Consider the following 15,959-nt stretch of genomic DNA (forward strand, 5'->3'; position numbering starts at 1 on the left):
ACATAATTGTTTGTATGTTACAAGAACAAAGTATGTAATATATTGGGAGTACTCAACAAAAACCAGTGTAAACCAAAATAAACAACTGATGAATTGTAAACAAGCTCTTTCACTTTGGGGTATTTTTTTCTTCTTCCAGGAATCCAGTTTTTGATTGGTTTTGTCTTTTGAGTCACATGTCGACATTTATTTTAAAAAAATTGCACACAAGAAAATACAAGACAATGGGGCGCATGCAGGTTGCTGACGCCTGCCAGATCTTACAATGCCTGGGTAGGTATTTTACGCATCAGCTAACCCCATCATGTTAAAGCAATCTGGTACCCGACTGCACAGTCAATGACGTGGCACATAACGTCTGAGCAGGAGAACGTGACCAATGTGAGTTTAAAAGCCAAGTGAAAAGTGCATGTGCAGGAGAGGTAAACAAAAGAAAACTACCTGAGGGGCTTGTAAGGGCAAGTTTCAAATATTTATAGAGCAGAACAAAAAATGATATCATGATTATTAAAACAGAGAAGCAAATAGTTGGGGATTTACACAAAGAAAAACATGATGGATTAGGGTTAAAAATAAATTAGATTGATTCCGGTCAAATCAACATTGACAGATCGGCAGACGATTATTGGGATGAGTCATTGTATGGAATATCCAGTAGATCTTTTTTCATTTTGTATTTGAAGGAGTTGAAATTGTTACAGTTATTGAGGTGGTCTGAGAGACTGTTCCATAAAAACGGACTTCTGTAAGTGATGGAAAATTTGCCCTAATCTGATACAGAAAAGGGGTGTTCAGATCGGTGGCAGTTCAAGGCGAAAATTATTAGCCTGAATTTGAAAAGAAAGAGGGAAAAGGTTCAGTTTGAATTGGAATATAATTATAATGATTTTGTTTTTCCATTTAGGGACAACTTATTTGCTTTGAACCAGTTATCTACATTATTTAGTTCCAAAATAATTTTAGCGAGACGTTTTTGACTTTCTTGATTCGAAAGAAAGTGATATGTTAGTGTCAGCAAATATCAACCCAACCCAGTAGTAATTGATGTTCTCTTGTGTATGTGGCTGTGGGGATGTTCTCTGCACCTTGGCAACACTATGAATGCACAGCAACCTGCTTCTGCCAGAAGGAACACTAAGGAATAACCCTGACCAACAGGCTATCCCTCACTCCACTGCATTTTTATGTATTGTGGTGTGTATTTCCTGAGAAATATGGGTAACATTTTCTTCCACTTCAAATTGCTGAGTGCAGACCTTCATTGTTTCCAAGAAATGTGAACAAAAACATCAGAGCTCTGTCTCAGCCCTTACTTCCCTTGTGATGTCATCAGTCAGCGTCTGTCCAGACATATCATCGTGCTGCTCGACATATGAGTCATTGTGCTGCTCGATAGGCCTTTCTTTCGTCTCTGTGAGAATGAAAAATTAATGACAATGTATAAACCAATAATGCTTTAACAATAACATGATCTATCATCACATTTGTAAACTTCCTGGCAATAATTACTTTGCACTGCTATACCCATCAGTCTCAGAACCTTCTCCACCCTACCCAAGACAGTTTCACTAAACCAGATTCAGTATATTTTCACTTCAGATGTAATTCCATAACGTCTAAATTCAATACAAACGCACACATAATCTGTAGTAATATGATACTCTGCCATCTGTTTATATACAGTAGAAATGACAGCTTTCTTTGACAGCTTTCTTCAATCTTACATTTAAGTCAGGGAGCACCACCCTTACAAGTTTATTTCATGTACAGCATTGAAGAGTCAAAACCCTTACACAATTTTTAAAACATGTAAAGTGTGTGTGGAAGACAAGGTAAAAAGGCGGGCACGCCGGAGGTCGTGACCTTGCTACTCCAGCTATTCGAGCAGAGTATTGAGCATCCTGCAGACTAGCTGGGAAAAGCAAGCTGTTGTGGCCAATGGGATACAAGAGGTGCACCGGCACAGCAGAAACTAATCATAGGTCAATTAAAAGGTCCCTTTCAAACAAGGAACATAAATGTGTAGCTGTGTCATTTGTACATGTACACCCTTTTGGAGTTGCACTTACCTCTAACTTGGAAAAATACAGGTTTCACAGAGCTTTAAAAAAAGTTTGCTAAACAAATCTTTCAGATAACTTTTTATTGAGAAATTAAGTATTTGGCAATATAAGAATGGTGAGAATGAACATCAAAATAAAATATTATCTTACAAGGAAAGTGAGGTCTAAAGTGTTCCACATTCTAGTACAATTCTTTCTTTGATTTTACACAGATTGGAATCAGTAAACAAGGTATCTTTATTCAGAGGCAATGCATAACTAAAAACTCTGGCTAAGATTCTTGCAGAAAATGTGGGCACAACATAAATCTTTCATTATCTCCACAATAAGCCTCTCCTCTGCTGGTATACCAATGCTACCTTTCAGCGACAGCAGAGGCGTGATGGAATAATGCTAAAGGAAGACTGAGGTTTATTGCTTTGCTGCCTAGAATGATTTCTGTCGTAACTGACATATCATAACCGGAACATTGGTGCTTTTCAGCGTGGACTGAAGAGTAAGCAAGAATATTCTCTCAGGCGAGAGTCTTCATACACAATTTTCTAGAAATAACATTAGAAGTAGCCATCGTGTACACACGGTGGTGAGAATACCAAAGGCATTGGCGAGGCATCAAACCTGAGAAGTGTGAAATCAATTGATTTGCTATCTCTTTAGCAACATCACACTCTCTTAATTCAAAGTACATTTGAAGACATCACCACAACTACTACATGAAAGACTCCTTTCCGGGTGACTCAGACCAGTATAGAAGTATTAAGAGGTTATGACATCTAGACTGACTGGCCTTTCATACATTAGAAATATTTCCACCAGGTGAAAAGACAGCATTGGGTTGCAGGTGTTAGGAGAAGGGGGTCAGGGTTCAGACTGTCTCCAGAGCCTCGGCAGGGACACACCCACTGTCTAGTCACTCCAGGCATGTGACATTTTATCTAAGCTCCTATTGGGGAGAGTAAAAGGACATCTCTCTCTCGTGGCTAGGGGGGCATAACATTTGCCAAAACATCTGCTTCAGTGGCTCATTGGTAGAGGTAGCTAGAAGAATAACACTTTGCCCAACTGAACACAAACTTCTAAATTGAAAGTGCACAACAGATTTTAAGTGTCGTACAGATATTTTTCCTCTAAATAACTATCCTTTGTTTTATGAATCTCCCTTTCAGAGACAGAGAAGCTGGAGTGTAACAATACTATTTTTGTCTTGATTCATTGTGGTTCGTCTCCCACATGGCTGATGCAATGCAAAACAAGTCTATTTTTGTGCCAAAACAAAGAGTTTTGGCACAAGTTAATGAGTTAATTCCTGCCATGGTCTTAACATTTACTGTAGCAGCCATCAACATTAATTCAACAAAACAGTGGTGTAAATCATCCCAAAATAGCAGTGCAAGGACAACAGCCATTTTTACTAGTTTCTTAATCATGTAAACAAATCTTTAGCTGGAATATCATTTTTTAAACAAGTCAATCTATACAAAAGACATAATTTCAACCAAAAAAATGTAATATGTTGACGTTAAATCAATGTGGAAAACTGATTGGAAAAAGTCATCAACTTAAGGGAATTTTGTATTTTTTTCACCCAACTTTTAACCTAAATCCAATGACATGGTGACATTTTTTGTTGATTTTACAACTCAACCAAATGTAAATCAAAACTACACGTTGAACTGACATCTGTGCCCAGTGGATTGTGTATAACAAGTCAGTTGTTTTCAGCATTGCAAACTTTAGGCATGTGGTCAGGGGGGATAGAACGCACTGTTAAAGCACTCAGAGTGGATGTGGCTGTCAGGATCTTCAAAGTCCTCTAATGGCTCACTGCCAGGGTCCTGTGTCATCGGCTCTACATCCTCGTCTGAGGTGGAGGGGTGGGTGAGGATAATCCGAGGTATCTAGCAGGAAATTGCCCAGAAATTGAACATTAATGGGTGGGAAATAAAATGAGTTAGTTTGAAGGCATACTGACATTTCACAATTGTTGTGATGAGTCCACAGCTGACTATCTGTTGTCTAAATTTACACCCCAATCCCAAATTAATGGAAAAGACACACTGAATAAAATGTGGAAATTTGACAGTGTGTATCTTTTCGATTCATCTGGGGTTGAGGTATACTATAATATGATCTAAACAACAGATGGTGTGAGACATGACCTAAACTTGATATTACACCACTTATGAGCTTAGAACACATCTGACAAACATTTGAAGTGAAGAATCCCGTTAAGGGCGTTTGATAGTGCTAATACTGTAAATGATTAGTTATTCAACAAGAGTGTACATCTAAGGGACTGAGATGACTGACGAGTTGCAAAGATTGCATCAGCATAGACACGGTGGGAAGATGTGTTGAGGTGGGAGATGCTGGAGGGGACGGGCATGCAGCTCAGCAGACATTTAAAAACTTTTTTTTTAGAAGGGTCTGGATTTTTTTTGTGCGCTTTATAAACGCATTTCATCCAATTCTACGTCATTTACGTGATCGACGACATTAGCAGAATAATTTTTAAATACCACACAAATGGCCAAATGCGGGATACTACTGTGAGACTCACTATTCAGGTAGGATACAATTTCTTGTATTTATTATTATTGTATATCATTGTTATTATTGAAGGCCTACTTAATAACCTAAATCTAAAAAGTAAAACGTTTTGTTTTGTTTTATTCTGTTGGGACATTTTCTTTGGCCAAATGAAGTTTCAACTGTAATGTTGTGTTTGCCGCAATATAATATCCTGCTCGTATTTTCACTATGAACAACGGCCTGACTTACTTTTGATATTACCCAAATAAAGTTTAGAAACTTTTGTGAAGGTTTGGTATGGTATGGCTATTAGCCTATTATACTGCAGGCTTATGATATGAAGGCAGTGCACACTTGCCCTCCAACTGACTCCGACAGTTGAACTTGAGGTGAGGAAGAAAGTTTGAGGACTACCAGAGTTATTCCTATAATCTAACAATATAATATTTTGATTAACAAATTAGCCTCCTTCTTCATGCCTACAGTGCCTTGCGAAAGTATTCGGCCCCCTTGAACTTTGCGACCTTTTGCCACATTTCAGGCTTCAAACATAAAGATATAAAACTGTATTTTTTTGTGAAGAATCAACAACAAGTGGGACACAATCATGAAGAGGAACGACATTTATTGGATATTTCAAACTTTTTTAACAAATCAAAAACTGAAAAATTGGGATTGCAAAATTATTCAGCCCCTTTACTTTCAGTGCAGCAAACTCTCTCCAGAAGTTCAGTGAGGATCTCTGAATGATCCAATGTTGACCTAAATGACTAATGATGATAAATACAATCCACCTGTGTGTAATCAAGTCTCCGTATAAATGCACCTGCACTGTGATAGTCTCAGAGGTCCGTTAAAAGCGCAGAGAGCATCATGAAGAACAAGGAACACACCAGGCAGGTCCGAGATACTGTTGTGAAGAAGTTTAAAGCCGGATTTGGATACAAAAAGATTTCCCAAGCTTTAAACATCCCAAGGAGCACTGTGCAAGCGATAATATTGAAATGGAAGGAGTATCAGACCACTGCAAATCTACCAAGACCTGGCCGTCCCTCTAAACTTTCAGCTCATACAAGGAGAAGACTGATCAGAGATGCAGCCAAGAGGCCCATGATCACTCTGGATGAACTGCAGAGATCTACAGCTTAGGTGGGAGACTCTGTCCATAGGACAACAATCAGTCGTATATTGCACAAATCTGGCCTTTATGGAAGAGTGGCAAGAAGAAAGCCATTTCTTAAAGATATCCATAAAAAGTGTCGTTTAAAGTTTGCCACAAGCCACCTGGGAGACACACCAAACATGTGGAAGAAGGTGCTCTAGTCAGATGAAACCAAAATTGAACTTTTTGGCAACAATGCAAAACGTTATGTTTGGCGTAAAAGCAACACAGCTGAACACACCATCCCCACTGTCAAACATGGTGGTGGCAGCATCATGGTTTGGGCCTGCTTTTCTTCAGCAGGGACAGGGAAGATGGTTAAAATTGATGGAAAGATGGATGGAGCCAAATACAGGACCATTCTGGAAGAAAACCTGATGGAGTCTGCAAAAGACCTGAGACTGGGACGGAGATTTGTCTTCCAACAAGACAATGATCCAAAACATAAAGCAAAATCTACAATGGAATGGTTCAAAAATAAACATATCCAGGTGTTAGAATGGCCAAGTCAAAGTCCAGACCTGAATCCAATCGAGAATCTGTGGAAAGAACTGAAAACTGCTGTTCACAAATGCTCTCCATCCAACCTCATTGAGCTCGAGCTGTTTTGCAAGGAGGAATGGGAAAAAAATTCAGTCTCTCGATGTGCAAAACTGATAGAGACATACCCCAAGCGACTTACAGCTGTAATCGCAGCAAAAGGTGGCGCTACAAAGTATTAACTTAAGGGGGCTGAATAATTTTGCACGCCCAATTTTTTTTGTTAAAAAAGTTTGAAATATCCAATAAATGTCGTTTCACTTCATGATTGTGTCCCACTTGTTGTTGATTCTTCACAAAAAAATACAGTTTTATATCTTTATGTTTGAAGCCTGAAATGTGGCAAAAGGTCGCAAAGTTCAAGGGGGCCGAATACTTTCGCAAGGCACTGTATATCTGACATGGATTAAGAAATGCATGCAGGTGTCGTTGCATATCTCTATCTTTCTGGGCTTCTCTTCCTGTTTTAGGAATGTAAAAACAAACAAAAATGTCAGGGAAAGGGCATACCTAGTCAGTTGCACAACGGAATGAGTCTTCCGCATTTGACCCAACCCCTCCGAATCAGAGAGGGGGTGCTTTAATCAACTTCCACGTCATCAGCGCTCAGGGAGCAGTTATTATTGGGGGTTAACTGACTTGCTCAAGGTCAGAATGGCCGCAATTGAAACAAGGAATAGTCTTTCTGTAATTTGTTAAAGGCTGTTTTTAAGGACGTGGCTTATTTGGCCAATATGACTTGTTTATTGATGGCGGCGTAGGTGTACTTCCTAATGGGTTACGCACCCGATCCATATGCATGACTGGTCGGGCACCAAATTCTCCTATCGGACATCCTGATATATACTGTATATAGTATGCTACAAATAAACTTTCACTTGTTCCAATATCTCAAGATAAGCTACTTTGAAAAACAGTGCTGCCCACTCAGAATAGCTCAAACGTTGTTGAGAATTGACAGATTCGTAGTCATTTGCTTTCCAAACAGTAGGTCTATGTTTTTCTCGCCATTGTATTTTGAAATGTGTGAAGGGCAAACTGACAGCCATACAAATATAATCCATAGATGGCAGTTCCCATTCAAGTCAGGACTGGCAGCTATTGCTAGTGTACCCATCAGTTTAACTGTCAGTGCCAGGGTTAGAGGTTCCAAAATCATTGTATGGATTGTGTCTATGGCCACAATGCAACAAGCTGTTCTACATTTAGCGCTCGTACTGCCCAAATTGTGGCCTGTAAGTGTTTGTGATAAAACTTAATCCACAGCAATTTTTTTAGAAGCTATTGATCCCCTGTAGCTGAATTACGCTCTCTGGTGTAGTATTTTTGTTTTCTTAATGACGGTTCAGACAGGAGTTTTGTGGAAAATATTTTTTTGACACATTTTGGCAAGATTATTTACATTTATTAGGGGGTGCCACTGCACCCCCAGCACACCTACTTCCCACAGCTATGTGCATCAGAAAGTCTTGCGAGGCTCTTAAAAAATATATATCATAATCTGTCCTGCCTTTGTCTCCTTCCCATTAACTGGACTGGTTGTTAAAGACTTGACCAGGTGAAAACCAGCCTAATGATGAGCTTCCACTAGCTGGCTTTCACCTTGTCAGTTTTTCAGACTAGTGCAGATAAAGGAGAGGGGGTGAAGAAAGGACATATTTTTTTGACCCATGAGAAGATCCTTTTGCTTACCGTCATTGTATTTTTCACCACTTGAAGTGCATTGCTTTTAAACGAGACCTCCGGTTCTCGTTTTAAGAAGGACCAATTAAGATCGCTCTGCAGATCAGACTGAAAAGAAACAAAGACACGAACAATAATGAAAACCATAACCTAGCTGGAGAGAATGTTCAGAGAACACAAGACAGTATAATAATGGAGTCATTTTAAAAAGGACATCTTGAGGACTTTCTGATACCTGTGAAATATCCAACCTAAAATGATTATGTTCTGCCTCACCTTTATTTTGTCAACACAATTATAGTTAGAGCCATTAGTGGTCAACTCCACTCACCCCTCCATTGCCGTTACAGATTCCAGCCGCAATCCTCTTGGTCAGGTCACAATCCACAGAGGGCTCCGAACCTGGCTGCTTGGCCTTGGGTCGCTGGCGTCCATCCTCCAGGTCAACAAGCTGCCAGCTCATGAGAATGTCCGTCTCCGCGGTGACGGCAACAGTGCTTTCCTGCTGGGCCCGGCAGGCATGGAGGCGCGGGATAGTCCTCTCCCTCATGACTTTCATCTTGATGCAGCTCCCGGCATTCCTCAGGACAGTGACAGCCTCATGGTGGCTGACCTGCTGCATGTCCAGGCCATTGACCTGGATGGACAAGTGACAAATGATCCGGTTGGATGCCAACAAAAGTAGAAGCAGGGGTCAAGGGTGGGTAATAGAAGCTATCGCATCAGAATGTGCATTCACTTAAAATAAACAGGTATATTTATGGGCCCACAATTCATATCCACATTTGGTCTAAGAGTTTGACATTTCATTTGTAGTGCCAATGAAAGATAAATTCTTTGACCAATAGCAATATCACTCATATATTGTTATCTACCCTCTAGATATATATATTTTTGTATACTTGCTTTAAGAGCAAAATATTGTTTGTTCTATAAACCAGCATAACTTTGTTGTAACAGTAGCCTATACAGTGAGGGAAAAAAGTATTTGAGCCCCCTGCTGATTTTGTACGTTTGCCCACTGACAAAGAAATGATTACTCTATAATTTTAATGGTAGGTTTATTTGAACAGTGAGAGACAGAATAACAGCAAAACGTGACTTAGTACTTGGTGGCAAAATCCTTGTTGGCAATCACAGAGGTCAGACGTTTCTTGTAGTAGGCCACCAGGTTTGCACACATCTCAGGAGGGATTTTGTCCCACTCCTCTTTGCAGATCTTCTCCAAGTCAATAAGGTTTCGAGGCTGAAGTTTGTCAACTCGAACCTTCAGCTCCCTCCACAGATGTTCTATGGGATTAAGGTCTGGAGACTGGCTAGGCCACTCCAGGACCTTAATGTGCTTCTTCTTGAGCCAATCCTTTGTTACATTGGCCGTGTGTTTTGGGTCATTGTCATGCTGGAATACCCATCCACTACCCATTTTCAATGCCCTGGCTGAGGGAAGGAGGTTCTCATCCAAGATTTGACGGTACATGGCCCCGTCCATCGTCCCTTTGATGCGGTGAAGTTGTCCTGTCCCCTTAGCAGAAAAACACCCCCAAAGCATAATGTTTCCACCTCCTTTTGTGACTGGTTGAGATGGTATTCTTGGGGTCATAGGCAGCATTCCTCCTCCTCCAAACAAGGTGAGTTGAGTTGATGCCAAAGAGCTAAATTTTGGTCTCATCTGACCACAACAATTCCACCCAGTTGTCCTCTGAATCATTCAGATGTTCATTGGCAAACTTCAGATGGGCATGTACATGTGCTTTCTTGAGCAGGGGGACCTTGCGGGCACTGCAAGATTTCAGTCCTTCAATGCGTAGTGTGTTACCAATTGTTTTCTTGGTGACTATGGTCCCAGCTGCCTTGAGATCATTGACAAGATCCTCCCATGTAGTTCTGGGCTGATTCCTCACCGTTCTCATGATCATTGCAACTCCACGAGGTGAGATCTCGCATGGAGCCCCAGGCCGAGGGAGATTGACAGTTATTTTGTGTTTCTTCCATTTGCGAATAATCGCACCAACTGTTGTCACCTTCTCACCAAGCTGCTTGGCGATGGTCTTGTAGCCCATTCCAGCCTTGTGTAGGTCTACAATCTTGTCCCTGACATCCTTGGAGAGCTCTTTGGTCTTGGCCATGGTGGAGAGTTTGGAATCTGATTGATTGATTGCTTCTGTGGACAGGTGTCTTTTATACAGGTAACAAACTGAGATTAGGAGCACTCCCTTTAAGAGAGTGCTCCTAATCTCAGCTCGTTACCTGTATAAAAGAGACCTGGAAGCCAGAAATCTTTCTGATTGAGAGGGTGTCAAATACTTATTTCTCTCATTAAAATGCAAATCAATTTATAACATTTTTGACATGCGTTTTTCTGGATTTTTGTTGTATTCTGTCTCTCACTGTTCAAATAAACCTACCATTAAAATTATAGACTGATAATTTCTTTGTCAGTGGGCAAACGTACAAAATCAGCAGGGGATCAAATACTTTTTTCCCTCACTGTACATGCAGAAAAAGAGGCTGTCTAACACTGCAGCCAACAGTTTGTGTCCATCTAATGGCGCCCTCCGCTGGCCAGGAGGTGAATTGCAATGGCCTCTTTTACTAAGCCTGGTATGGAGGGGATGGGGCTGGTGATTTATCATATGGTGGTCAAAAGACCTACATGTAAATAATCAGAACGGCTAAAACTACAGGGACTATAAACATGGGAGGATGTTATGTCCAACCTCCAGTACTCTGTCTCCAATGTGGACCCCCGCCTTTTCTGATGGCCCTCCTTTCGACACTCTGGAAATAAAGATGCCCTGAAAAAGGAAAATATACACTAGTAGAAGTACAACAACTGGCATTTAAATAGTGAACATGATCAAGGAATTTTTTTTAATCAACTGTGGTTTCACTGCGCCTCCAATAATCTGAATCTGGATTTGTCTGCATCTCTCATGCTTCTTAAATAAGTCAGCTGAGACCTACCACTGAAATGTAATATCAACTACTTAAGTAAATATTCTGCTATATTACTGCTGGATAACATTCCTGCCATTAATAAATGCCACTCCACAGATATTATTATTAGCTATGGTTATAATGCAGGAGGTGTTGCTTCGATTGGGAGTTGCAGCAGTGCCGCATCAAGTCTGACAGCTCTGCTGCTCCTGCGATAAGGCTGACCTCATCACGCTCCTTGTAAGGCAGAGAGCCCTTCCCTCCTGCAATGCTGATTCCCAGACTGCCCCTCTGGCCGCAAACTTTGATCTGTAGCTAAGTGGGGAAAAACACAATTAGAGTACAAAGGAGCCTGTATCTCAACAGAGCAACCTACAGGAAAAACTTGGCCTGCATACAAAATGAAAAATGATGGTACACCTCTACCACAAAGCTTCTATACCATGGGACTTGCATTTTAGCACTAGTAGGAACTGAAGTTTGAAAAACAAATGGAATACATTATATCATAGGGCGTGCAGATTTACTCTTAAGGGCACTTTGGAGATGACCGAGTCTGGTGACGAGGTCCTGTCGGCAGCCCCAGCTTGGACCTGTTTCCCGGAGCTAGCAAACTTTTCAGTGCTATGTGGGGGGGACTGGGGACTGGGCCCTGCTTGCTGAGCTCTGCATCGCTGCAGTTTCCTGTCCTCCTGGATGTCTCCTCTGTCATGCCTGAACCTCCTGGGCATCCCCTCTCCCTCAGAGAAATGGACAGAACCATCCTGGGAGAAGGGAAGGAGAGAAGGAAGAGGGAGAGAAAGGAAAAAGTTGCAATCTGTAGCTTTCAGCAGCTTAAGTACAACCTTTTGATCTACCCAATAAGTGGGACGTCAAAATCTAAAGAAAATCGAATCAAATCAAAGACAACAATGAGACATAAGGTCAACGGAAGAGTATGCTCACGTCTTCAAGCTGTTCCTCCTCGATCTGCTCAGCATCCTTCTCTGGACTGGAGCAGTGTCCCCTCACGCTGTCATTGACGGGGAACAGGTTGAGGCCCCCATGCAGGAGCTCCTTGGAGGATCCCACCCAGCGCAGGCCAGAGATGGGCCAGTTGTGGCTACTGCTGCGACTGGAGGATGTGTTAGCCTGAGCATTTCTACACCCCTGGAGAGTCAGAAAATATCATGCATAGCTAAACATGTTATGATTAGTCTACAATGATTGCAGATTAGTCTGATTGTGGATCAGAACTCATTTTGCTTATTGAGATTACACTTCAAAGATAAACATATCTACTTTAAAATTGTGTCATTTAGTTTTAAACTGAAATAGTGCACAGTTTTAGACTAGTGTACTCACAGTAACACAATAAACATTCGTATATACCAGTCAGCTTACAACCTGCCTTTACTTTTCTTTTAAGTTCATGAGCAGGAATGTACACTATATGCACAAAAGCATGTGGACACCACTTCAAATTAGTGGATTCGGCTGTTTCAGCCAACAACCGTTGCTGACAGGTGTATAAAATCGAGCACAAAGCCATGCAATCTCCATAGACAAACATTGGCATTAGAATGGCCTTACTGAAGAGCTCAGTGACTTTCAACGTGGCACTGTAATAGTATGCCAGTTCATCAAATTTCTGATCTGATAGAGCTGCCCCAGTCAACTGTTAGCACTGTTATTGTGAAGTGGAAACATCTAGGAGCAACAACAGCTAAGCCACGAAGTGGTAGTCCACAGAATGGGACCACCGAATGCAGAAGCATGTAGCGCATAAGAATTGTGTCCTCAGTTGCAACACACACTGAGTTCCAAACTGCCTCTGGAAGCAACGTCAGCACAATAACTGTTTGTCAGGTGTTTCATGAAATGAGTTTCCATGGCCAAGCAGCCGCACACAAACCCAAGATTGCCATGCGCAATGCCAAGTGTCGGCTGGAGTGGTGTAAATCTCACCGCCATTGGACTCTGGCGCAGTGGAAATGCATTCTCTGGAGTGATGAATCATGCTTGAATCCGGGTTTGGCGGATGCCAGGAGAACGCTACCTGCCCCAATGCATAGTGCCAACTGTAAAGTTTGGTGGAGGAGGAATAATGGTTCGGGCTAGGCGCCTTTGTTACAGTGAAGGGAAATCTTAACGCTACAGCATACAATGACATTCTAGACAATTCTGTGCTTCCAATTTTGTGGCAACAGTTTGAGGAAGGCCCTTTCCTGTTTCAGCATGACAATGCCCCTGAACACAAAGTGAGGTCCATATAGAAATGGTTTGTTGAGATCGGTGTGGAAGAACTTGACTTGCCTGCATAGAGCCCTGACCTCAACCCCATGAATTGGAACGCCGAATGCGAGCCAGGCCTAATCGTCCAATATCCGTACCCAACCTCACTAATGCTCATGGCTGAATGGAAGCAAGTCCCCGCAGCGATGTTCCAACAACTAGTGGAAAGCCTTCCCAGAAGAGAGGCTGTTAAAGCAGCAAAGGGGGGACCAACTCCATATTAATGCCCATGATTTTGGAGAGAGATGTTCAACGAGCATGTTTGCACAAACTTTTGGTCATGTAGTGTATGTGGACTGTGTCCAAGTGCTGTGAAATAGCCAAGACCCCAAACGCTATTTAATTTATATATATCTCCACACTATTGAGGTTGGATTAATACTGAAATTGTGAAAATGATAATGCCCTTTTAGTGTAAGAGATGTTTGAAAAGTCCAGCTGAAAATTCTGCCTGTTTTGGTGGGAGGGAGTTTTCGCCTTTCATGGTAACACATGCAGTAAAGTAGCTAATAGACCAATAAGAAAGAGTTCTAAAACTCTCTGCCAATAACAGCTAATTATCAGTTTTACCTTGCCCACTCCTAGCAAAATCCTTGTTCGAGAGGTTCTTTGCTCAGAAGCTATTTGTTTATTTTTTACGATTTTCATTTAAAAACAAAATCAGGTACTTAATTGTTACCCCGAAAATATTTGATAAAGTCAAAATAGCTGAATAGAACATTTAAGGCATTGCTGTTCAAAATGAGATAAATCCAGAAGTTATTGCACAATAAGAATACAAAGCCAGGAGGAAACCAGACGCACATTATACATAAATTACAATTTAACACAGAAAATGTGTTAGATTATGTATTGTTAAGCAACAATACACTTTATTTGATTATGAACTAAATTTAAATTGACCTTTCGATCATTCGCACTAATAATGCTCAGATTAAATATTTGTATATTTGAAGGATTAAAATGGAATCATGATACAGTGAGTTGTGCAGGCACTAGACAGGCTGCCAAAACGAGCACCATGGCATGAGGAGGAAAGCTATGTAATGTAGCAGTACTGTTTTCAGAGATAATTAGTTATTGTGAAATTATATTCTTACCGGACGGTATATCTGTCTACATTTCAGATTAAAGGAAACTTTGTTCTCCAGTCTCAATTAGTTTACATTCTTGTTAATTAATTTACACACTTAAGAACTGCTTGCTCATGCAATTAAGTGCCGGTCACGACCAGCTCTATGCATATTTATCAGTAGATGATTGTATTTCATTTGTTAGGTTTCAGAGACAAAGCACCACGTACATCATTGCAGCTGTTAAGACCAAAGGATATTGTAGCAATCTAGAGGCTTTAATCAATTATAGAAGTCTACTGACATGGCAGGAAACAGTGAGCTCTGCCTTTCCAGGAATGATGAAATCAGAGAGACAGTCCCTTTGGGAGATGTACACACTTCCTTTACAAAATGGCAGATAAGGAAAAGTAAGCTATACAGTTCTATTGGTTATTTATTAAGGACCAGAACACTTCAGAAGCAGGGTGATATCGTGCCTTCAGAAAGTATTCACAAACCCTTGACTTACATTTTGTTGTGCTACAGCCTGAATTTAAAATTGATTCAAAATGGGATTTATGGTCACTGGACTACACACAATACCCCATTATGTCAAAGTGGAATGAAGTTGTTTGAAATGTTTACAAAGTAATTAAACATTAAAAGCTGAAATGTCTTGAGTCATTAAGTATTCAACCCATTTGTTATGGCAAGCCTAAATAAGTTCAAGAGTACACATTTGTTTAACAAGTCACATAATAAACTGCATGGACTCTGTTTAATAATAATAGCGTTTAACATGATTTTGGAATTACTATCTCATCTCTGTATCCCACACATACAATTATCTTTAAGGTCCCTCAGTCCCACAGTGAATTTCAAACAAAGATTAAACCACAAAGACAGGAAGGTTTTACAATGTCTCACAAAGGGCACCTACAGGATTGGTAGATGGGTAAAAATATCCCTTTGAGCATGGTGTTTCAATACACCCAGTCACTACAAAGATACAGGCGCCCTTCCGAACTCACTTGCCGGAGAGGAAGAAAACCACCCAGGGATTTTAAAACAGAGTTTAATGACTGTGATACGAGAAAACTGAGGATAGATCAACAACATTCTTGTTACTCCACAATACTAACCTAATTGATAGAGTGAAAAGGAAGCCTGTACAGAAAACTATTCCAAAACATGCATCCTGTTCTCAATTACAGTGTTATGTTTGGGGCAAATCCAATACAACACTTTTTTATTTATAAAAAAAAAAAAGGAACCTTTATTTAACTAGACAAGTCAGTTAAGAACAAATGCTTATTTACAATGACGGCCTACAGTGGGTTAACTGCCTTGTTCAGGGGCAGAATTACAGATTTTTACCTTGTCAGCTCGGGATTTGATCCAGCAACCTTTCGGTTACTGGCCAACACTAACCACTAGGCTATCTGTATACTTCATATTTTTCAAGCATAGTGGCGGCTGCATCATGTTATGAGTATGCTTTTAATCATTACAGACTGGGGAGTTTTTCAGGATACAAAAAGAAACTGAATGGAGCTAAGCACAGGCAAAATCCTGGAGTAAAACCTTGTTCAGTCTGCTTTCCACAAGAAACTGGGAGATTAATTCACCTATCAGCACAGGCAAAATCCAAGAGTAAAACCTGGTTCAGTCTGCTTTCCACCAGATAGTGGGAGATGAATTCCCCTTTCAGCA

General features: G+C 40.7%; 1 protein-coding gene across 1 annotated transcript; it reads right to left on the reverse strand.

Annotated features, from left to right (window-relative positions):
• Window positions 1–2,132: 2,132 nt before the first annotated feature.
• On the reverse strand, window positions 2,133–12,323 carry LOC110502699 (protein lap4). The gene is made up of 7 exons (XM_036960667.1): window positions 11,863–12,323; window positions 11,445–11,681; window positions 11,143–11,232; window positions 10,698–10,775; window positions 8,312–8,617; window positions 7,990–8,088; window positions 2,133–3,961 (listed from the first exon to the last, which is right to left on the reverse strand). The coding sequence occupies exons 2-7, from the start codon at window positions 11,646–11,648 to the stop codon at window positions 3,809–3,811; spliced, it is 930 nt and encodes a 309-aa protein (XP_036816562.1). The 5' UTR covers window positions 11,649–11,681; window positions 11,863–12,323; the 3' UTR covers window positions 2,133–3,808.
• Window positions 12,324–15,959: the final 3,636 nt, after the last annotated feature.

The sequence above is a fragment of the Oncorhynchus mykiss genome, chromosome 23 (assembly GCF_013265735.2).
Source record: "Oncorhynchus mykiss isolate Arlee chromosome 23, USDA_OmykA_1.1, whole genome shotgun sequence".
In the NCBI taxonomy this organism is placed as follows: domain Eukaryota; kingdom Metazoa; phylum Chordata; class Actinopteri; order Salmoniformes; family Salmonidae; genus Oncorhynchus; species Oncorhynchus mykiss.